Source organism: Lonchura striata, chromosome 2 (assembly GCF_050655825.1).
Source record: "Lonchura striata isolate lonStrDom1 chromosome 2, ASM5065582v1, whole genome shotgun sequence".
Classification (NCBI taxonomy): domain Eukaryota; kingdom Metazoa; phylum Chordata; class Aves; order Passeriformes; family Estrildidae; genus Lonchura; species Lonchura striata.
Window position 1 is genome coordinate 61,091,895 of NC_140704.1, and position 27,314 is coordinate 61,119,208.

The 27,314-nt window shown below is 40.4% G+C and overlaps 2 protein-coding genes across 3 annotated transcripts; both read left to right on the forward strand.

The window, feature by feature from the left end:
• The first annotated feature begins 2,570 nt into the window (after positions 1–2,570).
• On the forward strand, positions 2,571–10,352 carry LOC110470706 (heterochromatin-associated protein MENT-like). The gene is made up of 8 exons (XM_021530561.4): positions 2,571–2,720; positions 3,975–4,151; positions 4,496–4,582; positions 4,978–5,115; positions 5,636–5,753; positions 6,469–6,611; positions 7,714–7,881; positions 8,895–10,352. Exons 2-8 carry the CDS (start codon positions 3,984–3,986, stop codon positions 9,303–9,305), a joined length of 1,233 nt encoding a protein of 410 aa, XP_021386236.3. The 5' UTR covers positions 2,571–2,720; positions 3,975–3,983; the 3' UTR covers positions 9,306–10,352.
• Positions 10,353–15,263: 4,911 nt separating this feature from the next.
• Positions 15,264–27,069, forward strand: LOC110470708 (heterochromatin-associated protein MENT-like). 2 transcript variants are annotated; one of them, XM_021530564.3, is made up of 8 exons: positions 15,274–15,438; positions 16,901–17,076; positions 18,122–18,208; positions 19,871–20,008; positions 21,943–22,060; positions 22,849–22,991; positions 25,003–25,170; positions 26,062–27,063. In XM_021530564.3, the coding sequence occupies exons 2-8, from the start codon at positions 16,909–16,911 to the stop codon at positions 26,461–26,463; spliced, it is 1,224 nt and encodes a 407-aa protein (XP_021386239.2). In that variant the 5' UTR covers positions 15,274–15,438; positions 16,901–16,908; the 3' UTR covers positions 26,464–27,063. The 2 variants fall into 2 exon arrangements, with proteins under 2 accessions (XP_085429574.1, XP_021386239.2); XM_085573448.1 differs by lacking the exon at positions 25,003–25,170 and having other exon boundaries at positions 15,264–15,438; positions 26,062–27,069.
• The last annotated feature ends 245 nt before the right edge of the window (positions 27,070–27,314 follow it).

Sequence of the window (27,314 nt, forward strand, 5' to 3'; positions counted from 1 at the left end):
CCAAACTGTGCAAAGAAGAACATTACTATGTCTTTTCAGCACGTTGTGAACAAGAACTTCCACAATTCAGAACAGACTGAGTTGAGCTCAACCAGTAATTTTAAAGTTTTGATACCTAAGAAGAAGAAAACCCAGGAAAATCTCCTTGCAGAATGCTGCTGTATCTCCATTGGTTTCAGATCATGCTGATCCCCAAGGCAGGCTACTCACCTGCATTCTTGTCCATTTTATACCAACTCTGCAGACTGGCAGAACTGGCAATGAAATAAACCTGCAAAATCACCTTTGTTCCTGATACTGGTTCTTCTTTTTTTTGCTCAAAAAGGAGTTAACACATATACTTTCTAATCTCTGTACCACAGCAATTTGAAATTATTAACAACATTATAGAACTAGGAAAATAAAACACATGTACCTCAAAACCTTCTCCTTTGTAAACTTTCATCCTTACAACACTATTTCCAGCCTAGCACTGTACTGCTTTGCTCTCATTTTACTTTGCCACTTATTCACTGGTTTGAGACAAGATTAAATGGGAGAACCAAGTCTGAAGCTAATACAAGTAATACTAATGGCCGTAAGTGCTTTCTGGAAGATTAATGTGAATCTCCCAGGTTATATTTACTCCTGTCACTGCTCTTTCTCCTAAGAGAGTGTCCTGATCAGTCATGTGTGTTTGCAGGGAGTGTTCCTGACTATATGAATTCACAACAGACAGCAAAGGACCAGGTTTCTTAATGGACTTGCACACATCAACAGCATCTTACTACAAACACATTTTCTTGAAACAGCAGGACTCCCTTTACCTGGCAGAGATTGTTGACTGTCCCTGCATCCTTTCTCTTTTCATTCAAGTGGTCAGCTACTCCCAGGGTCCCTTATGGCTCTGCTTCCCAAATGGGAAGGAACATAGGAAGAGTGTTATGAAGCACATGCTTTATACTATCCCTATAGAGCCCCAAGAGAAAAGCCTTCTGCCTGTCTCAGTCATGAAACATGACACTGGATCCCTGTGCATTCAGGTCCAATTCTGCCATGCCCTCCTTCACCTCATGGAAGAGCAGCATGTCCCCATGGATAAGCCTCTCAAGCACTTTCTGATAAGCCTTGGGAATAAAGACAGAAAAGCCACACCTGGAAGGCCAAGGAGGAACAAAACTATGACAACATGAACATAAATTCACTCAGGCCTTTAAAGTCAGTGGAAATGTGAGTCACCTTTTCTCTCTCCTTCATTATTTTAAGCATGGTTGCAAAGATGACATAGTTGATGTCCTTTTGGCAGTACCATATCATCACTGAGGGGCAGTGGCCACAACACACAAAAAGTGAGTTATACATTTGTGAACAACCTTTTCCTAGGGTGAACAGAAGTCCTGGAAATGTTGTGGAATCTTTATCCTTGGAAGGGCTATGGCTAACCTTATCTACTCATGTCTCTGCTCCAAGCAGGAGCTTGATCTCTGGATGCCCCTTTTAATTAATATATGTGATTTTTTTCTCTCTTGTCAAAAGTTACTCTGCCTTGCCATCTCCTCTTCTCATCTTGTATGGCTTCCTTGAATCTTGACTAGCAAAGGCAACTATCTTGCTCACAGTATATATCTTTGGGACTTGGGAGTCTCCTGGTTTGGGCTTTTTCACCACCTAACCATTCAGTTGACTTTTCTCCTATCCAGAATTCTGGAGGATTACCATACTAAACCTAGCACTTGTTTAATTTCTGGTGTTTCTTCACTGCCTTGCACAACACTGATTTTTGACATTTTTTTTTTTATTCTTGACCCACTGTACTCCTGTAATCAGGCTTGCAGTAAAATGCTTAGCACACAGTACAATTTCCTTCCTTTCCTGCACCTTCTCTTGCCCTCTAGGGTTTCAGAGTTGTTGCCACCATGTTCTTCTTCCATCACTGTCCCTCTTCTGGGACTTCAAAGTAACAGCTCTTGTGCCATGTTTACCTGTGTTATTTCTCTCTGTCTTTGCTTGAGCCCTCCCAGCAGGGTTGTTTCAATTCTTGCCCTCCTCCTTACTGTGCAGTAACTCAGGGTTTTGTGGTGTTTGTCTCAAATTATTCCCAGCCATGACTTCAATGAGATTTCTTCAACAACACAACCAGCTGGGTGCCCATCCCTTACCCTCCTTCACATCTTTGCCTCTGTGTTCCTAATGATCTTCAGTCTGAAACTGGACACCCAGTGCCCAATTCAGTCACTAAGCTTGGTGTTTTATGCTGAGGTACTGCATTTGAAAGTCAGGAGTCACAGAGAAGAGAATCAGACCCTCAATATCTGCTTAAATCCAGAAGCCAAAACCAAGTATTGTGTAACCTTTTTAAAAGTCAATTATTTTAAAAAACAGAGTAATTATCTCCACAACACCAAAAAACCTTTGGAATCAGCAACTTGCTTTGCTAACCTCTCAGTAGGCTATTGTGGGGTAACAACAGACCTGAGATTTTTATTCCATTGCCCTTTTAAAATCTCTAAACCTGAAAAGTGACCAGGTCAACAAAAAGGACAATATTTCCTAAGATTTTCTGGGTATGTGGTAGAAAGGAACTTTGGGTAGGTGGGAGCAACTTTGGGTAGGTGTTTGTAGATAAAAAGGAAAGGGAGGGGCAAACAGTAATGTGTTCCTTAATTTAAAACTTGCTTAACACACAAATGCAGAACCTGACTGAGGACAAGACCTAAGTCTTCTCTTTCACGGGACTAAAGGTAAATATTTAAATAATTTTAAATAATTTTTATGGTGTTTTTAAAAAGAAATCTGTGCCGTGTGTGACTGTATGGGTAAATGATTATATACTTGTGTTATAATGCATTATTCTTGCCTTGTGTTTTTCTAAATGTCAACCGTTAGAGAAAATAATGTTGTAAGCCTGCAGAAAACTGCTAATTTGGGGCAGAATTATTCAGAAGCAGGGAAGTTTTCTTAGGGCAGTGACTGCATTACAAGTAAAATCTTCATTTTGATAAAATAATTCTGTACTTAAGGTGAAGGCGCAGCACTGCACATTATCAGGCCAGAGACTCAGAGCAGTATTCATCAGCTGAAAACAGAAATTCCCATCCTGATGCTCTCTTGGTTGTGTTCTCCAAGGAAAGAAAATCACTCTGTGGTACAGATATGGTCCTGAGGGCATAATGACTGCCAGAAAGAATGCAATTGTTTGGAAACCAAACACTTCATAAATACCTGCAGATATCAAAGATTGACCACAATTTTTGTTGCTCCATTCCACAGATACAACAACAACAATAATAATCTAAGCATTTCTGGTCTCTTGAGTGGTAAATTACATGAGGCATCTATTACTGGGTAGATATCTTAAAGCCTGGAGCACTCGTAACCTAAAGGCATCTGACAGTTTTTGGGGAAAATAAAATTGCTGGAACATATAGAAAGGGTGGTAGGTACACACAATGAATAAGCTGTGTAAGTCTAAATGGAAGCAACAGCTTTGCTGTTCATGAAACTATTCAGAATAGGTTGCCGGCCAGGAAAAGCAAATGAGCCTGACAATTATGCCTAAATCCTTTCACAGTATCAACTGTAAATTCTATACAGATCCAAATGTAGTAGTAGGAAACTCAAACATGTTATGAACCAATGCACTAAAAATGCATATAAATTCTCCTGGGAACGTTGCTTTGATAAATCATTAGTTAAGGACAAAAAGGAAAATTAATATAGAGGTTAAAAATCTACATATCTTTGGAAATCAAAGGCAGAAAGAATCACAAAGAAAACTGCAGCTGTATAAAAGAGGGGAAAAAAACGAAAATAGATTGGTGCTCCTAACAGGTGTCAAACAGTATCTGTGTGGAAGATAAACATACAGCTATGCTATTAGTTTTAAATCTATTGTCTTGCATATGCAATATTTCTCACTAATGGATACTGTGTACGAAAATTTACAAAAGTTTAAACATTCAAATAGTGCAATTCTGTCTGTTGGCTTTTTCCAGGTTGTAAAAATGGAAGTGGTCTCCACATCAATTGGCAACTTTACCATTGATCTTTTCAACAAGCTGAATGAGAGCAACAAGGGAAAAAACATTTTCTTTTCCCCTTGGAGCATATCAGCTGCTCTGGCTCTGACATACCTGGGAGCAAAAGGAACTACAGCAACTGAGATGGCAGAGGTAAGCTACTTTTGTACTATTATCATGGGGAGAACCATTTGGATTTGCACAAACACATTCCTATTGTTGGGAGAAACAGTGGTGGAAGGGAGTTCTGCCTTGCAGCATGTAGATAAGAGCACAGTGTTGGTGGTCTGGGAGGGAGATGCTGCTATTCATTGTTATTCCATGGGATCTATTGTCACTACAGCTTCAGCATCCTTTTGATTCATCACCTAAGCAGCAGATAGCACAGTGAGTTATCACAAAAAGAGAAACATGACAACCATCTGATCCCCATTTGACTTTAAGTTTCACAAGGTCTTTCATGCCTGTTTCTTATCTTTTGAAAACTCTGCTTGCAGGTCCTTCATTTCACTGTAGGAGCAGGAGCTGAAGCTTCTTCTTCTGTGGCCAGACCTTCTCGGGGGAGACCAAAGAGAAGAAAATTGGTATCTATTTGAACTGAAATTCCATTAGAAAGAATCTGCAGAATTAAAATGTCCACATATAGATTTAGGAGTCCAGCATTTATTGTCTGCACTTCTCTTTAAAGTACAAACCCCAGCCATATCTCACAACAGGATGATGTTCAGTTCCTTTCACTCACTCAGACTTTCAGAAGTTGAAAGGATGAGTCACTGGGATAGTCTGGAAGGTTTGTTATATGACAATTCAGTTAATCCAGTCATGAAATGAGCTCTGCAAATTTGCAGTGACAATAAACTTGAGAAAATAAACAGTAAGGAAGAGGAACCCAAGTCCCTCTCCTGTACACATTGCTTAGCATGTTTTGAAAGCTTCATGCACAAATGAAATTGCTGAAAGTTTGTTTTCTTTTTCCAAGGATCCTGAGAACAAGCAAGCTGCAGATATCCATTCTGGCTTCAAGAAGCTCCTGACTGCCATGAACAAACCCAGAAGCACCTACTCCCTGAAAGGTGCCAACCGCATTTACGTGGAAAAAACCTTCCTGTTATTGCCTGTAAGTTAAATCTCAGGGAAGAGGAAGAAAAGGTGCAAAAATATTTCTCTTTTTAATTACTTGCCATTAATAGAACAGGTTGGAAGCTGACCTTCAATACTGTGAATAGGAGCTCTGGACTCCAGTGATTAACTGGAAAATACCAGTTCAGTCTGCTCACAGAATTTAATTTGACTGTATTGTAGATCCCTACAATCCTTCACATGAAATGTGCCATTAGTATTGGAACCCCCAATATATAAAATTGTAAATAAGAAATTAAAATAAGCACACCCATAGGATGCACGCTGTCTTCCTCATTTCTCCAGATAAGCCTTGGAACAAAAGATGTGAAATTTCTGTTATTTGGTTATTTCTCACTTGTTAACCCACAGTCCAGCATAAAGTAACAACCAAGATCCTGCAGTCCTCTAGATCCAAGAATCTATCAAGTATGAGAGCTAACAACTTCCTTTTGGGGCTAAAAATGGTATATTTCTCTAGTACTGAACATTTTGCTCAGTTCTTTGTTATTTTGCAGACATACATACAGCTCAGTAAGAACTACTACAAAGCAGAGCCACAGAAGATTAACTTTAAGACAGCACCAGAACAGTCAGGAAAGGAAATCAACACCTGGGTTGAAAAACAAACTGAGGGTAAGCTGGGCTCAATCCCAACACCTTTACTCTCCCACAAAGTCAGTCTGCCATTAACTTTGGGCAAGTGCCTTTACTTCCCCAGGTGCTACTGCAGCAGCCAGGTACTACTGCAGCAGCCAGGTCATGCCTTCCAATGTGGATGTGGGGAGTGAGCAGAGATAAGGTGGGAGGACAGAGAAAGAGCAGCACACTTAAACAGCTTCAAACACCTGTTCTGAACCTCACTGAGCTCCCTGAGGAGATTCCCATTGACTCCACTGTGCTCTGCAGCAGGTGGTCCTCAGGCACAGCCATGTCCTGGTACTGTACCCAGGCACCACTGGCAGAGCAGAGGGGAGAGACACCTCTGCCTACCAGAGTGCTCCAGGGCAGGGGGGGATGCCTGCCCTGCTGTATCACTCTGCACTGGGCAGAGGGGCTCCTCCTTCAACCTGGTGTAACCAGTCAGTGAGGCTTTCTGCTTCTAGCTCCTTGCCATGAAGGTGAGACAGTTTTGGAAGAAGGAGTAAGCCCCTCTCAGCGAGGAGGACAGGTCAGGAAACAGCTTTGGAGAGTGTAAAGAACTGCATTGATTTATGTCAGGGGTGCATTTCAGGGAACCGGGCATTGAGGCATGGACTTTTTACTAAGAAGCTGAACTGAGAGAAAAACTGATCAAAATGTCCTCAGTGTGCTATTCTGGATTGAAATCTGACTCATGTGCTTTCAAAAGGCAAAATCAAGAATTTGCTGAGTCCACGAGATGTGACAAGCAGCACCAAGCTGATCCTGATAAATGCCATTTACTTCAAGGCAGAATGGGAAGTGAAATTTAAAGCAGAAGATACAGAGCTGCAACCCTTCCGACTGAGCAAGGTAAGTTCCTCCTTAGTATCCTTCTTACTGTAAACAACCTGGTCACAACAGCTATTGCTGAAATCTTTCCATTTCATAAGTCTTTTAGGTAGCCCTGTGGAAACTAGACCCAGAACTAGAACCAGAATAGCTGGTTGCAGCAAAATCTGTCAGTTCTCAGCTCACTGAAACATTAGGATGTGCTCAGGTAAATGTTAGTGAGCTCCAGATAACAGCTACTGTTTCCAAAATCACTACAGACATTTAAAACCTTTCAGTAAAGCAGCACCAAAATTGACTAAATTGTAAAAACATGATTTTAAGAGTCCAGGGTTCATAGATAGGAACTACATGGCATGTCATGGATGAGTACAGCACCAGGCCTCTGCACTGTGCAACCAGGCAGGCCACAATCATTCCTGCTCAAACACAGCTGCAACAGGGTGCCCTGAACTGGAGCATGGCTGTGTGAGGCTAGAAGCAATGTTAATGGCATGAATCCAGAAGAGATGTTAAGAATTCATAGTTAAAGAGCTCTGTGCAACTCCCACAAAGTGTACCTTCTGCCCTATGATTAGCATGTACACATGGGCTGCTTCCTTGAATGAAGGGATCCAGATGTTAATAGAAGTTACATACTCCTGACAACCTGACTGCTTCCCAGGAACTCATCTCATCATGAGCCCTTTTGCTCTCACACTAGCGTTATCTTTTCTCAATCAATCAGCTGGTCACCTTTTATCTCCGCAGAGAGAGGAGACCACTGATAAGCTGCACAACACTCATCCTCTTAAACCACAGCTGTTTTCCTTCCAGAGTGTTGAAAGGCCATATTCCACACCTTCTCCATTCCCCTAATCCTTGCAGACATTTCTAACTCTCTTCTTCCTTAGGCATTTTTTGGAGAGAAGAGAAAAATATCTCTGTTCAACCCCCTACAAAAGCTTTGGGACAGACACCAAGATAAGCAATATTGTCTAGTCAAGAAAAGCTTTGGAAAATGGATAATAAATCACTGTTTTAAAAGCTTCTTTTAAAATTATCTCTCCTTGCTCTGCACTGAGACATTATCACCCTTCCATTCAATGAATGATTTCTTACTTATAAAAAAAATACTTTCCAGAACAAGACCAAGCCTGTAAAGATGATGTACACCAGAAAAACATTTCCAGTTCTCATCATGGCAACAATGAATTTCAAAATGATTGAGTTGCCATATGTGAAACGTGAACTCAGTATGTTCATCCTCCTTCCTGATGACATCAAAGACAACAGTACGGGTCTCGAACAGGTACTACCATTTTCTATTACTGCTCAGGAACTAAAAAAAAAAAAAGGCAGGCTTACAATAGTATCTCTCTTTCTGAGGACATGCTATCATGCTGTTTGACCTTCTCCACTAGCTGAATTAATTTTCTTTAATACTTATCTAATCCCAAGAAAGTTCTTCCATGTTGAGCACCTTAGTTTGGTAGGAACTGAAGACAGCTCAGCTCTTCAACAGCCCCCTTGACTGACACCCAATTTTACATGATCTGTAAGAGTTAAGTCTCCCTTCCTCGCACATTCAGAAGAGACACCACCAAGAAGTCACAGGTTGTTCCTGAGATGACACCTTTTCTTCATGGCCTGGAAGTTTATTTCCATATTGTTGTCACTCTTTTCCCCCCTCTCCCCTCCCACCATTTGTCCGCTCAATGAAAAACTAGGATTTGGTGAGACTGCATTTGCTACAATAATGAGATCTTCTACTGTAGTTACTATAATTCCATGATTGTTAAATTCTTGGAGTCTATACCATTCATTGCTTTCCTCCATTTGATCTGAGCTGAACCCTGGTGACATAGTTCCCAGGACACAGAGTGGTAGTGAAAGACTTTGCCAGAAGCACTTTGTTTCAAAGCTGTCAAGGAAATATATGCAATAGTTTTAACACCTGTTTTTATAGAACTGGACCAAACCATGTGCCACAAAGCAATTATAGTCACATCAGGACTGAATTAAAAAAGAGGAAAGAACTACCATGGGGGATGGCAGCTGTTGAATGCCCTTCCCATCTCTCTTTTGCAATGAATTTGGAAAGGGCACTGCTTAAAACTTTGCAGCATTAAATCTTGAATATTTGTTGTGCACCTTGTCTCTGATCATTAGTAAAACCAATTTGTATTACATGCTTTCAGCAAAATATAACTTTTGCTATTTAAAATGTTTAATTCATTACATTGCCATGAAATTGATTAATTCATAGTTAATTAATTGTCTTTCCCTGCAAACACCCAATTCCTTCTCTTTCTTAAATGATAGCTGGAAAGAGAACTGACGTATGAGAAGCTGTCCGAATGGACTGATTCCAAGAAGATGACCGAGACTCTTGTGGATCTGTACCTACCTAAATTCAAAATGGAAGAGAGATATGATATCAGTGATACTCTGATCAGGATGGGAATGCACAGTGCCTTCAGCAGCAATGCTGATTTCAGTGGGATGACTGAGAATGCTATAGCTATCTCCAAAGTTTTACACAAGTCTTTTGTTGCAGTTGATGAGAAGGGCACTGAGGCAGCTGCTGCTACTGCTGTCATAGTAGAAGTTACAAGTATGCCTGTTGCCCATGTTCTGAAATTTAGGGTTGACCACCCTTTCTACTTCTTCATCAGACACAACAAGTCCAAGAGCATCCTCTTTTTTGGTAGATTCTGCTCTCCTCTAGAATGAATTATTACGTGCTCTCAGACAGCAACCAAGGTTCACTGTTCAATGGAAAAAAAAGTGAACTGTGGTGCTAAAATCTCAACCTTAAGCCATGTAGCCACCTGTACTGAAGTGCCTGTTCTTTTCCTTACACCAACCCCCCTCAAAGAAGGCAGCAAACAGAAACCATCCTGAGCACCAAAGAACACCTCTCTACTGCTTCTTTTTATTGTCCTACCGAGACAGTCCTAAACAGGAAAAAAAAAAACCAAAAACCACAGTTTTGCTCCCTTTTATAAAATCTGCTCTACTGGCTTTGTTGTTTAAAAGTAAGGTGGAGTCTTAAAAGCTCTCTGCACACAGGTCAAAGAGAGAAAAAACAACTCAAAAAAACCCACAAACTTGTAGAAATTTGTATACTCTCTTTTACTCTCTTATCCTCACTGGGAAATCTGTATTTATACTACAATGCTATTTCATAACCTCAATTTCAAATGTCAATGATTGTTGGAAATTAACAAATTTTAATACAAATCCAGAATAATCTCAGAATGCCCCTTACCATCCTGTCTCACCAAATGTGTATAGGCACATCACATTCATTCTCTCCTGCTCTTTCAGCTTCCTGAAAAAATAAGACTATGAAGGAAAATTGTCCAACTCTTAATATTAAATTGCTGACTTCTAATCATGTTGCATTTTTCCCACATTTTTCTAAATTTTTTAGTTTAAGGTTGCTGAGATTTCCAACCAGCAAAAATGCTAAGAAAACTATCAGGATGGCCTTCTTGCCATCTTTTATTCATATGTAATCTAAACTTGTTAGAATTTAAATCTGCTTCCGCTTTTTAATTTTACTTAATGATACCTGTTTCCTGGTTAATACCTGCAAAGCTTCCTTGCCACCTGTAATATTAACCAATGTTTGATTTGTACCTTGCATCTCAGAAAATATATTTGTGGTATTGACAGAAGCACCAGTGAAATTTTGATTTTTATTGATGCTGTACTTATTATTTTACCATGAGCTGCATTTAAAAAAATAAATGAAATTGTGTTTGTGTTATTCAAGACACTGCGTTACTTGGTTCTTTTATAGCATCCTGCACTCTGCACAGCTGGAGCATGTTTCCGTTCTTGTCATTCAAATCAACTACCACACCATCCCAACTGACAAAGCTGAGAAACTTTAACACACTGATGTCTTATTTTCACTAGGTTTCAAATAGGCCTCCAAACGCTGTTATTCTGCATGTCATCCTGCGCATTTACAAACATACCTTTCACAACACACAAGAAATAAGGAGTCTGACCAGAGGCAATGTCCTAGAACAGCACTTTCCAAATATCCCTTTTGCCCATGTTCAAGCAATATGATAAAAGCAATGTGAAAAAAATGAACTTTCCACACATCCCTCTTACCCATGTACAAGAATGAACAAGCCGTGCTGTACTGGCAGCATCAGTTCCCTCTGACAGCTTGGGAGGGCAGCAGTTGTGCTGTTCTTGTGGCCATAAGGAAAAGCATAAGGTTTTGCAGCCATTGTGGTAGTATAACTATGTGTCAGAGAACATTATATAAGAGAACAGGCTCTGAATGCAGGAGGGAGGTACAGTAAAAGCATTTACTCTCAACAGAATTACACCACCTATAATTACAACTCACTCCACCTCTCCAGAAAGCATTCTATTTGGCACTACATCTCCCTTCAACAAACTATATCCTCATCTTTTTCCCTGCACAAAGTACTGCTTCAAAAATCAATGCCCTCCCTTGCCTGTAAGCCACAGCTCAGGATTTAGTTGTCTGTCCCTCAGGGCCTACCCCAGTGAAGCCCAGATGTGTGCTATTGACTCAGCTTTACTGAGAAGTTCATTCTTTAGGTGTGGAAGAACATGTAAGTGAAGGCTGTGAAAAACAAGAAGAGTGAAAGCAGAACCTCTGAGGCTCTCAGAGGAACTACAGTACAGTGACTGCCAGCTGATGAGAGATGCAAAGGGTCAAACAGGCTGGGTTGGCTACCAAGCCACTCCCAGTCTCAGCTTTCCTTGAAGAGTACACATTCCAGGGTATGACTTAGAATGCAAATGAAAAGTGTGAAAGAGAAAAAAAGGAACCCATCCAGGGCTGCAGAGGTCATCTACTGCAGGCAACACTGGTGCTCTTCATTTGTGCTTCCCTGCATTATTGTCATGGTAACCAGCATCTGGGTCTCAGGTCAGGCTAACCCTTCCAGAAACAGAGAATTGTCAGGGTAGAAGTGGCTATTTGAGAACATCTGGTCCCACCCACTATGCAAACAGGCTAAACTGATGCTGGTTGCCAAGGGCAATATCCAGTTGGATTTTGAATACCTGTCTCCACTAAGGGAGGATACATAGGCTCTCTTGGCAACTCATGCCAGTGTTTGACCTTCCTCATAAGTGACCATCTTCATCCTCGCTTATGTTCAGATGAATTTCATGTTATCAGTCTGTGCCCATTACCTCTTGTCATCTGTCATGGTTTGACACTGGCCAAACACCAGGCACCCACAAAAGTCACTCACTCACCTTCCCCTGCCACAGCTGGGCAGAGGAGAGGTAAAAAAAATTGACAAAGGGTTCTTGACTTGAGATAAGGACCGGGAGAAAACACTCCAAGGGCAAAAAAGGCTTGGCTTAGAGGTACGAAGTGAATTTATTACAAACTAAATCAGAGGATAATAGGAGATACAATAAGAGAGGAGAGGAGTCCTTCCTCTGTGAGACCATGGGGTCCCTCCCACGGGAGACAGTTCTTTGTGAACTTCTCCAGCATGGCTCCAACATGAGCAGCAGCGCTGCCAAAACTGCTGCAACGTGGGTCTCTTTCTTTCCATGGGGTGCAGTCCTCCAAGGACAGGTTGCTCCAACTGGAAGTAGGGACCTCCTCTCTCTACCTGGTATCCCACAGGATCACAGCCTCCTCCAGGCATCCACTCACTCCAGCACGAGCACCTCCCCCATGGGCTGTGGGTGGATCTCTGCATCCCCCGTGGATCCCCATGGGCTGTGGGTGGATCTCTGCATCACCTGTGGATCCCCATGGACTGTGGGTGCATCTCTGCATCACCTGTGGATCCCCATGAGCTGAGGGTGGATATCTGTATCCCCTGTGGACCCCCAGGAGCTGCAGGGGCACAACTGCTTCACCATGATCTCACCACGGCCTGCAGAGGAATCTTGGCTCTGATGCCTAGAGCACCTCCTGCCCCTCCTTCTCACTGACCTTGGTGTCTCCATGTTGTTTCCCTCACATGTTCTCACCTCCTCCTTTTCTCTGGTTAGAAAAAAACTGTGCACTTTGTTTTGATTTTCTTCTTAAATATGTTATCACAGAGGTGTTACCAACTTCTCTCAGCTTTGGCCAGCAGCATGTACATCTTCAAAGCCATCAGAGAATGGCTCTGCTGGACATGGTGAAAGCTTCTGGCAGCTTCTCACAGGAACCACCTCTGTGGCCCCCTTGCTATCAAAAAACAGGCCATGCAAAACTCATGGGAACTTATGAGAAGAGCCTGGTTCCTTCTTTGTTACATCCTGTAAGGCATTAGTCAAGTAACAGGTGAAACATGGCTGCATTTCCAAATAACTGTTTTCAAGAAGCCTTGTTCTGTTTCAAAATTTGCAACTTAAGGTCCACAAACTCCTCTTTGAAAAGTCACAGGAACTTTGAAAACTAAAAAAAGAAGTACTTACTGAAAACTGATAGAGCAAGTCTCAACACAAAGATCTTGTGAGCATGGACTGCTTGTCACTTAGTGATTCCACATTTGTCAAAATGCAGCACATTATCATGCTTTGTTTATCCTACAATGAAAAACAGGGGGTTTGTGTTCCAGTACCAATCTTAGATTCATAAAATAATCCCTGGCACCTCTGTGGTAGATGGAATTCATGAAAAGCAGAAATGGTAGACATAGGTTACATTAACAAAGCCAAGAAAATTTACAGTGTTGGTGCACTGTTAGTATACAAGACAAGGATATATAAACCCCTACTGCTTTCTAGCTGCAATGCAAATGCATCCATATTTTAAAGGTTTTATTTTGTCAACAAAAGCAGGCACAAGAAACCCACTTTTGCAACAGATGTGATACTTGGTCTCATTTTCTTCCTAGGCAACATAGATGAATAGGATTTTTTGCAGAACAAAAATCCATAATTAGAGTTAGTCTAACACCGATTTTAAATTCTGCTGCTTATTACTAGCAATAACTGCAAGAGACCTCATCTTCAACAAATACCTGAAAGGCCTACTCAGAGTGGACCATTTTACAAGGTACAGATACATTAATATGGTAATCAGTCAGGCAGAAAGATACAAACTCCCTGCTGAGCCAGATAGGAATGAAAGATGGCTTCAAAAAAGACCAAATTTCTTCAGTATGCCAGAGGAAAATAACTGGTTTTTTTCAAAAAAAACTTTTTTAATGACCATTTGTTAAAGGTCAATCCACTTGAAGTCAATAGGTCGGGCATTGTGATGCAGTGAAACCTTTCTACCATTCTGTCTGCATCAATTCACTATTTGCTCTCACTGTTTACACCTGGCACTGCAAAACCAAGAGCACTTCTTTAGCTAATGCGTTCTCTTGTGTAACTCCAATGTCTCTTACTAAACAGGATCTTGCAGCAGGTAGTATATACCACAAAGAGTGTCTACACAATTTGGGAACCCTTTCTTCATTTTCCTGTATTTTTGGCCAATCTTTGTAGCTTGTAGTACCACTAACTGCTTGGGTTTGTTTTTTTTTTTTTTTTCCCTATGAATTGATCTAAAAAACAAACAACAGCATATTAAGAGGAAACATTTCTTAAGCTCATAAGTAAATAAAACATTGCCTAATATACTTCTGAAGTAAGAAAATAAGATGAACATGCAAGGCACAAAAACTACGCTTAAAAACAAAAGGTATGAAGAAAGCAAGGCACACATATCTCTCTTGAAACCTTGCATGGCATATGCAGCAGTCAGATTTTAAGTTTATAAAAGCATGAAAATATAATCTTTGTTCAAAAGATGAACTTCATACTGAAGATGAACTTCATACTTTTCTATATAGGCTGACAGCATGCAGGTAATTTGTTTACTCTGCATGTGCCATACAGTTGGGCAGGGGCCATTCTTTACTAAGGTTGAATGTAGCAGAAAAGACAGATCATGATCACAAATGGAATTTATCAATACAATTTAATTATAGTTACACAGTTTGAGACCAGAATTACACGGGTTTAAAGTAAAGCATTTGTGTTTTACATCTTACATTATACCTTTGCTGATACCCAGTTTTACACATTGTCCTGTTTTTACTCCCTGCCCTTATATGACAGTTGAAGTAAAAGAAATCATTACAAGCAGAGTTTCCAAGTAGCTTTTCAGCTTTTGGTGGACAATTCAAACTCCCTAAGTCCATCATAGATGGATAGCAAGCTCAGTACAATGTAGGTATCTATAGCACCTTCACTGACTTTCCTAGGACCAGAAGTCTTTTAAAACAGCATCTACCAGTTCAAATGAGCTCACTTATTTCACCACTTATTTTAGGTGACTGTGTAAATATCTTCTGAACTTCCTTTGTGATGTGTTTTCTTAAAAAAAAAAAAAAAAAAAAAAAAAAAAAAAGCAAAAATTCAAAATATCCTTGTACAAAATAAAGGCTTTATGTGACCTGAGGTTTCCCCTCAAATTTAACAAAAGGATCAATGAGACTAACAGGCTAATTCAAGATTCCCTTTTAGCCATAACTTTGAGATCAGTTCCTATTAATTTCCCCAGTTGGTAGAGTATAGAGAAAATGAAGCTGCAAAATTATTTCACTGTATCTGTTGGCAATGCAGTGTGGTTGAATTATTTTCTGCAATTCCTACTTTTTTTGTGGGCCAAATTCTAACGTTGTGACCTCACATTCAAGTGACCTTGAACTGAGGAGGTCTCTAAGTTCTGAAAGCAGGTGATAGAGAGGAGAACTGGGAATAAATGAGGGAATGAGCACATTTAATGCCAGAAGAGGATGTGGATAAGAAAAGGGAGGTGCAAATATTTCTACATTTCCAAAAATACTCATTGCCCCACAGACTGCCACAGACCCTGACTGAAGACAGATCTTTACTCTTTTCTCTCTCGGGATTTCAGGTAATTGGATATTTGTATTAAAATAACTAGCTTTCATTTGAAAGTCTTAAAAATTCACTTAAATTCTTTGGAACTGAGTGGTTAAATGATGGCATGAAAGTAATTCAGGGGAAGGGAGTGTTTATCTTTTACAATGAAGTGTAGCCCTTCAGAAAATCTTGTGTTGAGGCACAGTGGACAGAATGCAAACCAGGGTTGGGCAAAACCTACAGAGACTGGGAGGGTAGAAAGTTTCCTGACCTGTAGGAAGGGTGCCTTAATCACCAGGGAGTATCAGCATCTCCAGGAACAGCAGTAGGATATGTGATTTGAAGGACCTAAAAATGCTTAGGTGTGAGCTAGGCTACATGGCATTCACCTCTGAAGCACTCCTGGGAATGCTTCAAAGCTGCTGCAGAGCTCTAAGAAGCTTTAAAAACAGAACTTGAGGACCTCAGAGGCTCCACTTTGACACTTCATGGGAGCAGCCCCCTTTGAGGACTGCAGTTTTTTATTTAGTCACACAAATTTAAATGCCCAGTTGCTGTTGTGGATCTCATGTTTACATTTCCCTTGATGCCATATGACACTGACTTTACCAAATGTTTTATTAGCCTTTATTCTGATGAAGACAATGGAAATGTTGGAGCTTGTCCTAATATTTATTAAGGTATTACATGGACCAAAATTATTTGTTCTGGTTCCATGTATTAATTTAATCCTGGGGTTGTGGTTATTTGTTTTCTTTGGTTTTGTCCTGTAAAAACATACTTAGGAAAAGAAGCAGAACACAGATGGAAAATGTGGAGTATAAGCCAGCAGGAAACCAGAGAAAATTTGTTGTTGGTTAAAAGAGGAACTATTTGGGGTTGTATGTAAGATAAAAGAATTTTCTTGAAAAACAGAAATTAGCTTCCAAATATGGGTTTACCTATACCAAGAACATGTATCTCCCTGTATCTGTATGTGTATCTGTATCTCTCTAGTAGTCTTCAGGATATATTTGTAGTGAATTGCCCAAATTACACTTTTTTTCCCAGCAGAAAATAACAGTAGAGGAAGTTTAAACAAATAGGAAAAAAGCCCAAGTAGCATGGTGAGAAATGATTCAGTTTCACTCTTTCAGAATTAAATAATAACTCTATGAAAATAAGGAAAAGAGCAAATAATTTTTTGAAACAAGTCTAAACTCTGAAAACATTTCTAGCTAAAATTGTACTCAACTGATGAAAAACAAGGAAACCTGGCAAGGACACTGAAAGTGATGAGGAGGGGAAAAAAAATGCAGGTCTTAGAAAGAAACATACTAGCTGACTGTACTTGGTCTTTGTGCGGTATTTTACCCAGGGTAAAATACTTTTTTACCCAGAGGTATCTTCAGACTGTTTTTGAGAGGTGCAAGCAATCTCCCACTGGCAGCTTGCATTTTTTAAAAGAAGCAAAGGGGCAGTCATCACCTCTCTCTGACACTCGTTTGTCTCAGGTGTACCAATGGAATCTCTCTCAGTGTCAACCAACAGCTTCACTCTGGACCTTTACAAAAAGCTGAATGAAACTTCCAAAGGCCAAAACATTTTCTTTTCTCCTTGGAGTATTGCAACTGCTCTTGCCATGGTCCACCTGGGTGCAAAAGGTGACACTGCAAACCAGATGGCTGAGGTAAGTTCTGAAATGAGCCAGGTCCCACCTTCAGAGGATTCCTACATACATTGCACTGTTATTCTACCTATGGAGAACAGCAAGGAATAACATGGGTGGACAATGATCTGCAATACTGACAGCATGAGTAGGGCTCTTTTCTGTACCAACACTATGGCAGGTCACTTCCACTTTATTTCCAAGATCTCTGCTCTCCACCAACCCTATATTTAGCTTACACTTACAGTTCAGAGCATTGCAAGTGGTCTATCAATGAGAAATTATTGACATTAGAGGCTACTCTTGGTCTTTCTTGGAGATTCCATTTTAACTGCCCTCTGGACAGAATAATTAACCTAATATAATGCCAAAAAAGTAATGAAGACACACCTTTATTAAAAAAATTAATATGGCACTACGACATGCTAGAGGAAGGAAATCTGAAGATAATCTCTTGAGCAAGATATCACTGCTTCTAGACCTCAGCTAGTTCTGGCAGCAGTATATCTGCTTTCTCATACTACATACAGAAGTTAGCAAACTCTCCTGAACATATGTTTGGCTGCATGGGAGAGGCATAAATCTCAGTTTGTGACATAGTTAGCCCATAAAAATGGTAATTCCTCCTTGAATACTGGAGATATGTGAGTATTGAAAACATCAGAATTGTAAACATGATGAGTTGTAACAGACCTATGAGGATCATTGAGGCCAGCTCCTAGCCCTGCACAGGACACAAGAGTAACACCGTGTGCCTGAGAGCATTGTCCAAACACTTCTTGAACTCTGGCAGGTTTGGCGCTGTGGCCACCTCCCTGGGGAGTCTGTTCCAGTCACAATATTGATTTATTATTAAGAAGTCCATGTGGCCAAAATCTATATAGTAATGATACAGTTACAGAGATGTAATCAATGTCCTCAATAACATATAATTGTCCTCAATAACTTCAACAGACTATCATTGGGCATGGCTGGTGGATTACCATACAAAACGAAGATATTTATAACCCCTGGGAATAATAATCTCAAACAAACAAGCTGTCTTTATTTATCATCATCATCACAGGTTCTTCATTTTAACCAGACTGCAAGAGAAGAAGGTTCATCTGAGACAAGAAGGCCTTCTCCAGCAAGACCAAAGAAAAGAAAGACGGTATTTATTACAACAAAAGACCCTGAGATAAAAATCTCTAAGAATGGGGTAATCCAGTGCAACCACTGCTTTAGGCTTTTAACATCTGCTTGTTTTCAGTCTATTATCTACTGTCTTGGTTCAGTAAGAACTATATAAAGAAAAAGTGAAAGAACAGTTAATATGACTGTAAAACTCATGAATTCAGTCTTTCAAAAGCAGAACTGAGACACTAACAGCATTTTGATTGGCCATAGTACTATCTCACTGGTTTTAGCTGTGCTGTGAAAATATCAAAAAATCATTGGTCCTAATGTGCTTTGGAAAATTCCATTTCTTATCACCTTCAGGTTGGTTGGGGTATATGTTCTGTAGTGATAAACAACTACTGCATTCACACCTGACTCCAGCCCTACCCAATTAAGTCCCTTCCTCCTTTTGTATGCGCAGACACATCAGGCAGACAAAATTCCCCTTAAAGGTAATGTGTGTTGATTCACCCTTGCTCATCAGCTCCCCAGAGACTTGCCAGCAGGAGAAATGGCCCAGATATTTTTCAACAAATTAACTCACAAATCATTGAAAAGTATTACACTCAAACAAAACATGTTTCTTTTCAGCACAGAAACTAAGAGACAACTGAAAGAAATTAAATTAGACTAACTTCAAATAAGAAGGGCAAGGAGATTATGTAATTCTGTCCCTTGATGGTGTGAGATGGTTTTTCAAGATGATCACTGCACTCACATTCATTTCAGCAACTCACTGACTTCATAAATTGTAATGAAGTCTGTCTAATCTTTCCCTTCAGATATTTCCCCCTATTGCCTCTGTGTTCTGTTCCCATCTCATTAAAAACAAATAAACAAACAAACAAACAAATAAAAACAAAAAACAAAAACAAAACAAAACAAAAAAACCCCAAAACAACCAGCCTCTGGTATCCCATGTCCTCTGGCTACCAAATTCTTTCCTAGGTGTCCTTCCTGGCAGCCTACGTCTCAGCATGAGTGAGAAAAGATCATAGCAAGGAATGACAGATGAGTCACCCTGAGTCAGTGGCAGAGACTCTTGGTGTCTCATGTGCAGGGCACAGTACATGACATGGGGGAGAACACTGCATCCAGGCAGCTGGTGGGGAGCAGCTGACATGTAGCAGCTCCTTCCCCATTTGCAAATCAACAGCTGGAAACAGCTGGTAAGCAACCTCATCCTCCCTAAGACCATCAACACTGACATCCAGAACAAGCCCTCTCCCAAATCCAAACAGCAACAGAAAACACCCATGTGAAGCAGGAAAATTTGAATAGTTGGTAAGTCTGTGCCCTGACATTCATTTCTGTGAGGGTAGAACACATCTCAAAAACTGCCAGGCTGCATTAATGGATCCTTGAGAAACTGAAAACTAGCCTTGAAAATGACAAAAACGAGGAAACTCAGCTTCCTTGGTGCACCATCAGATGATGACCCCAAATGCCCACAAAGCACTGCAGGAATAAATCATTGCCCTACAGGTAGAATCCCACTTATATAGTTATACACAGTGCTGCAAACATGAACATTCTCAAAAAAGTTTCATTCCCTGAAGCTCCTTTTTAATTAAAACAACATGAACATTTTAAATAAAGCAGGTGCATCAGACAAAAAAAAAAAAAATCCTATTAATTGGTGTCTCTTTCCAAGGATCCTGAGCATGAGGGAGCAGAAAACATCCACTCTGGCTTCAAAAAGCTCCTGTGTGATATCAACAAACGAAGAAGCACTTACTTGCTGAAGAGTGCCAGCCGACTGTATGAGGAAAAGACCTACCCATTACTGCCTGTGAGTTGAACATCTTTATGTGGGAATATGCTGACATTAAGAGTGATTATCAATAGAGACAATAAAAAATTTGAAAGGATAGCACTGGGGTTTAAGTGAGAACACAAGGACAACCATAAGAGAGCTAGTCTTGGAGAGGCAAGAGCACTCTGTTTTTAGCAGTGGGCAATAGTTTGGCAAGTGCATGAGAAAACTGTGTAGTGATTCTCCTCTAGAATCTGCTGTGGCCACCGACTGATCTGCAGCTCAGGTACACATTGAACCAGAGGGCATATCTACTTAAGTGACCATGATGAGCTGTTGTTTCAGGACTTTGCACATTTGTCTTTTGAATCTATGTCAGCCCTCAGCACAGCTGAGCTATTCACTGCAGGAAGCACCTCTGCTTTCTGAGCTTGCTGCCTGTTGGCATTGCTGTTGGTTCATTTCTGTTCTGAAGGACATTGCTCCACATCTCTGGTCACCCTCATCCCCTGTGTCTGTATTTTTTATACTTGTAGCATTTCTGAGACCGGGGAGGCCACAGCTGCATTGCAAACTCAGACATTGGACATACTATAGCATTATAAAGTGCCATTATGGAAATTTCTCTTTTGTTGCCTACTCTTTTCTTCATAGTTCCTATATTTTCATTTGCAGTTTTGGCCATGATTAGGCAGGTTTTTTTCATGCACCTGTCCATTATAGCTTAGCTTCAATACCTCATTCCTAAACCATAACAATCACTTCCTATATCTTACACTTTACTGGATCACTGATAAATATGTTAATATATATATTTAATGTAAACATCTAGACTTTGATTTTATAGAAAAAAAACTGTAGCACAGATGCCAGTACACATATCCTTGTGGTACTCCAGCAGAAATAACCCTTCATTGTGAATGTTTTTTCCTCCTACTCTTGGTTTCTAGTCTTTTAGATGGAGGTATCTCTGTAGTCCCATGGATGCTCAGCCTTTGGTAACAAGTCCTACAAAATGCATTTTGGTAATCCAAAAGGACTGTAATGGCTCAGTATTTTTATCCATATGCCACCTAACGCCTTCAGGAAACTCCAACAGATTTGTGATTTTTGATTTCCTATTACAAAATGTTGACACTTCTCCAATAAGTCACGTTAACCCATACACTCACTACGCCCATTCTATTCATTTGCCCCACACCGACTAATGAGTTTGTAATTATCTGTATCTCTGAAATCTTTTCAGAACTGATGTTGTATTAATCATCTTCCAGGTCCTTGGAAGGGAGTTTTAAATGAGATTACTGTTCTTTGATTTTGGAGTTTGTTTGGTTTCCTGAGTAATCAGCAATTTGTCCTTCTGGATGTATATTACTCATTTTCTCCATAATCTCATGTATATTTGCTATACAGAGAATCGAGGGAATTTCCTGTTGGGAATCTCCATGAATGATTTCACAGCAGACAGCAATGGAAATGTTAATTCTGCTTTTCTGCCATGACTTTATTCTACCAGAACCTTTTATTGTCCTCACAAAATTTTGCAGGTTCCTCACCTCTGAAGCAAACTAAAAGCCTTTGTTCAACTTTATATGAGATTATTCTTCCATCTTGTACTGAACATTACTTCATAAAAAAAAAAGTATTTAAATTATATAAAAATGTCATTTTGAGAAATTTTTAAAATTGTAAAGGTTTCATGGATATTTCAAAACTAAAAATTTTCCACCTTTGATTTCAAACTCTAAATTTTGAAGTATCAATTTCCTTGAGACTGAAGTTTGATCTGTTCTTACTTAATATTTAGAATAGAATGTATAAGGCCTTGTTATAAAGGTTACCGCATATAAACCAAGTTTTCTTAAATTATGTATTAGCAGATTGTATAATCTGTTGAACTGATTACTACTAATATTTTTATAATGCAAGTTTAACTAAATAAGCACACATTCTTTAATCCTATTTTTCAGAAGTACTTACAACTCATTACAAGCTATTACAATGCAAAGCCACAAGCTGTAAACTTTAAGAGAGCTGCAGAACAAGTCAGAGCACAGATCAATGCATGGGTAGAAAATAAAACTGAGAGTAAGTATCACTCTGATGGCTTTTTTCTTGTCTAACTTTCAAATATTTTGTATTTCCACATTTACTGCTCTCACAGCCAATAATTCATAAAAGATGTAAACTCAGGGCAGAGAGGTGATGAGTAAAGTACAGCTAAATAGTCTGAAGAATGCCTCTCTCCAGCCTGACTGCTGCTCCTTACAAGGTCCTTCCCTGAATTCTTTATACTGTAGCCTCCTCTGAATCATTGCTGTTTGAAGGCTTGCACAGATAGATACTCTGTGGCTACACAATGATAAGCGAAGGTTTTACTTCTGCCTTCTCTAGCTGCTTGCAACCAACTTCACACAACATCCAAGCTATTCTGCTTTACCCACTTCCCAATGCCATTTACTACCAAAACTCCAATAAATATAATTAAAAAAAAAAAAAAAAGAAAAAAAAAAAAAAGAGAGAGAGAGAGAATTCATAGAATGGTTTTAGGTTGGTAGGGACCTTAAGGATTATCTCATTCCAACCCCCCTGCCATGGACAGGGATATCTTCCATTAGACCAGGTTGCTCAAAGCCCCATCCAACCTGGCTTTGAACACTTCCAGGGATGGGGCATCCACAACTTCTCTGGACAAAGGACACAGAGATACTTCAAAAGGTCATTTTTACCATATGTTCAACATAAATACATACAGTAAAAAAACCCTCCCAAATGCAAACATTTTTGAAAGAGAGGTAGGCACAAACAAGGAACAATTAAAATTGGCAAGTTGTGCAGTCACACTGAAATAACAGTCTCTTTGTCTGATTTTGAAGGGAAAATACAGAGTCTGCTGCCTGCAGGATCTCTCCATTCTCGCACTGTGTTGGTCTTAGTAAATGCCATTTATTTCAAAGGAAAGTGGGAGAAGAAATTTCTGGAGAAAAATACTTCTGAGATGCCCTTCAGAATAAGCAAGGTAAATTCCTTGTCAATATGCCTGTTGTCCTATGTCAATATGTCTATTCCTGAGGAGAAAATACTTCACCTGTATTTCATATGCCACTGAAACACTACATATAGCAACATATAAACTCAGGGAGAACACCAACTGTGAAAGTAACTCAGCATTGTCTTGTTTATGCATATCCATAAAAACTGGATTTTAAATTTATAACTCCTCAGTATCAAAATACTTGGGAACAGTTAAAGTTAATTTTATAAAGTAAGCTAAGCAAAGTAAGTTAAAGAAAGTAGTCTAAGGAAAAGAAGAAATTTCTCAAAATACCATTTTCAAATGAGACCAGGTTGCTTTGGAGAGCAATTTTTACACACCTAGAGCTCACTTGTGCTCTTGGCACCCTGAAGTCATGGGATCTCATCCAGCTGTTCTTCCCACACATACCTTGGGTGTTGTATCAAACCTCACAGGGAATTTTGTTATTTTAGCTGAGTGTATGAGGGTGATCTATTCAGATTATCTATTCATTGAGCTAACAGTATTTAAATGATCATGCACTGACAATTCCCAGTTGCTGACTGCATGCATATTTTTGGACTGTGTCAAAAGCAAGCAAAACTATTTGTCAATGGAAATAAACATTTTGTTTGACATAGATTAAGGGTGCAAATACCTTTTGTATGCCAGACAACATGAAGCAACTGATGTGACTATGTACCCGAAACCTACTGCACTACATGTGCAATTTTAGGATCTGACACAGCAGACAGTTGTGGTGGGTGAACTTGGCTGGCCACCAGGTGCCCAGTGAGACTCCCTATCACTGCCCCTTGTCAACAGGACAGGGGGAGAAAAATAGGATGGAAAGGTCATGGGTCAGGGAAAGAACAGGGAGAACATTTACCAATTGCCATCACGGGCAGAACAGGCTCAACTTCAATAAATTAATTTATTTCCAATTCTCAGAGTAAATTAGTGAAGTCAACCAAACACAAAGTGCTTCCCCCCACCCTCCCTTCCTCCCCGTCTGAACTTCACTTACGATTCATCTGTGCCCCAAAGCAGTGCAGGGGACTGGGAATGGGCTAATAATGTAGTCAGCTGATCACATTTTGTCTCTACAGTTCCTTCCTCCTCCTCACACTTTTTCTCTGCTTAAGTGTGGGGTCCTATCCATGGGGTAAAGTCCTTCACATCCAATGTGAGTCCTTCCCATGGTCTGCAGTTTTGCAAGAACTGCTCCAGTTTGAGTCCAGTGAGGGGTCACAGGTGATGCCAGAAAAGGGATACTCTCCACAGTATCATGGGTCCTTCCAGGAGCTTGCTCCAGCATGGGCTCTCAGAGGTTGCAGGGTGGATACTTGCACCACCATTGTCTTTGCCATGGGCTCCAGAGGAATCTCAGCTCCAGGGCCTGGAGCACCTTCTCCCCCTTCCTCCTAGCTGACTTAGGTGTCTTCAGGACAGTTTCTCCCACATCATCTCACTCGGCTCTCCCAGCTGCTTTTGTGCAGCATTTTTTACCTTTTCTTAAATAGATAACCACAGAGGCACTACCAATATCACTGACTGGCTCAGATTTGGACAGTAGCAGGTCCATCCTGGAGCCAGCTGAAACTGGCTCTGCCTGACAGAGGTATCTTCTGATGTCTCCTCACAGAAGCCATCCCTGCAGCTTCCCCACTACCATGCAAACCATATATTGATGCCAGAAAGGGTTTAATTCACAGGGTGAATACCAAGGCCTGCAAAGAGAGTTACTTGATTATCAAAGCTTAATCTTTATTTTAAATTTAGAAATACATTACATGGGATTCAGTTAGTAGGTATTTAGCTTGTGTGTTTATACTAATTTTTATAAAGATCTCCAAGACTTTGAAAAGGGGGTGTATGTGATACTGTCTAAAGAAAAGGCTCCTGGGTATCCAGATGCTGCTGAATCTTGTACTTGTTTTCAGTTCAATGAAGCAAGTAAATTTTATCATACTTTTAATGTGTAAGGTAATTTTTATGTCTTAATTTTTTCCAGACCAAGACTACACCAGTACACATGATGTTTTTGAAAGATAAATTTTTCATACTTCATGAGACCACCATGAAATTCAGAATCATTGAGTTGCCATATGTGGAAAATGAACTCAGCATGTTCGTTCTCCTTCCCGATGACATCAGTGATAACACTACTGGCCTGGAGCTGGTAAAGCCGACCTATTGTTGCATCACATACACTACGAAACAGTAACAGATTAAAAGAGTGAGGAAGAACAGGCTTGAAAATCACACTAGAATAGCTCTGATGTGCTCATACTTTGTTTCAGAAACCGTAACACCGTGATTTTCATTTTAGGATTCAGGACATGTGATAACATTGCAAACATAGTATTTCTAAAACCTATGTCCACATAACATTAGATTAGATTGTTTTGTTTTAGATTATTTTGTATCCTCTTTCCTATTGCAAATATAGCATAGGGAAAGCAAGGATTACCTCTGAATCACCCTGCCCTAGAATTATCTTTTCCTGAGGGCTGTATTAATTAATGTTTATGTAATTTTCAGTCTGGATTTCCAGCTGATAGTTTGTGGGGAGGTTTCTCAAACTAAGCGCTGAGTACCCTGACCCAGAAGGTGCCAACAGCAGCTCATGACTATGCCAGGATCAGTTTCAGATTCTAAACAGAGCAGGGAAAATATTTTTATCCGTACTTTTGTTCCCATGCATCCCATTTATTTATCACTACTAAGAGAAAATTTATCCATATACACACACATCAAGCATCTATTATTATTGTCATAAGTAATATATTGCAAAAAAAGCAGTGGTCTTCACACCAGAGGAAAAAAAATTATAAACTACTCTGAGGCTTCCGGCCTACACCTCACCACCTTTAAGAAAATAAATAGGAGTATAAGTCACTCAGCACTTTGTCAAATCATGCCCTCTAAATATGATGCACGTTCCATCTGTAGTCACTGCTGGTAGTTGGGTCTTGCTTTACAGGTTCTTGATGAGCAATAAGACTTGGTCTGTGCATGCCTAATCCCTGTCCTTCACATTCCGACTGCTTTCTTCCTCAACTCATTGCAGGTGGAAAGAGAGCTGACATATGAGAAACTGTCTGAATGGACCAAATCAGACAATATGATGAAAGCTGAAGTGGATCTATACCTGCCCAAGTTGAAGCTGGAAGAAAATTATGACCTTAAATCCCCTCTGAGCAGCATGGGGATACAAAATGCTTTTGATCCAGGTCAGGCTGATTTCACAGGGATGTCAGCGAAGAAGGATCTTTTCATCTCACAAGTTATTCACAAAGCTTTTGTGGAGATCAATGAAGAAGGCACGGAGGCAGCAGCTGCCACAGGTGTCTTGATGATGAGATCAAGAGTCCCAACAATGACTTTCAAAGCTGACCACCCTTTTATCTTCTTTATTAGGCACAACAAATCACAAACCATCCTCTTCTTTGGTAGATTTTGCTCACCCTAGTCAGTGAGTCCTTCCCCTGCAGAGCAGGAGATGCTTGCTTGCTAGCACAGAGGCAAACCCCAAACCTGAGGCTCTCTGCAACTGGGGGAGCAGGACTTGAACCACTTCTTCATCAGACCATCCACCCTATTGCCTGCGGTACAGCTCCTCCAGTGTCTCTTTCCTAAGCTGAAGGGAAAACTGTGGCAGTGCCATGGGGATTGTGCAATGCCTTGCACCCACAGAGCAATCCTGGCTATCACTTGGATCAGGCCATCATGGGTAGCTCTATCCTTATCTCTAAATATCACCATGGCATTTCTATCTCTCCCACTCACAGCACTGTGCACAAGTATATTTTGCCAGTCTTTCTCCTTACCCTTATGGTGAGGGACACGTATCCTGATGTGTTCCTAGCGTGTACCTCCAGCCTGCAGCAATCCGACCCAGCTCCTGCTTTTTAGCTCTGAACTAAGCCCTGGAGGCAGATCCTCACAGCCTTCACCCTGTGGCCTTTCCCTTGCTTTCCTTCCACATCCCAACTCCAAGTCTTCACCAGCTCCCGATAACTCTCATGTTGCTCCACAGATTCTTTCTAATAAAATATTTTTTAAAAAAAGTACAGCTCTCTACGGGCTATTTTTCTCACTCAGACCCTCAGGAATGCGAGGAAGGGTTAAGGCCGTACAGCGTCTGGCGGCAGCAACAGCTCAGCTTGGCTCAGAGCAACCCTAGCTTCAGAAATACGTGATGGTAATTAACAACCCTCACGGACCGGGGGTGTTTTCCGTCAGCTCTGCCACGAGAGGGAGGCAGAGGCGAAGCACGGGCCGCGGCCGGCGGAGCTGCGAGGGGAGGGCAGAGGCGGCTGC

Bases quoted from the DNA above. Each gene is read 5' to 3' on its own strand.
- LOC110470706 (XM_021530561.4), top strand. From the start codon at position 3,984: ATGGAAGTGGTCTCCACATCAATTGGCAACTTTACCATTGATCTTTTC. The intron at 5,116-5,635 runs GTAAGTTAAATC...GTTATTTTGCAG, and splicing joins AAACCTTCCTGTTATTGCCT to ACATACATACAGCTCAGTAA. The intron at 6,612-7,713 runs GTAAGTTCCTCC...AATACTTTCCAG, and splicing joins AACCCTTCCGACTGAGCAAG to AACAAGACCAAGCCTGTAAA.
- LOC110470708 (XM_021530564.3), top strand. From the start codon at position 16,909: ATGGAATCTCTCTCAGTGTCAACCAACAGCTTCACTCTGGACCTTTAC. The intron at 18,209-19,870 runs GTATTTATTACA...TCTCTTTCCAAG, and splicing joins GACCAAAGAAAAGAAAGACG to GATCCTGAGCATGAGGGAGC. The intron at 20,009-21,942 runs GTGAGTTGAACA...CCTATTTTTCAG, and splicing joins AGACCTACCCATTACTGCCT to AAGTACTTACAACTCATTAC.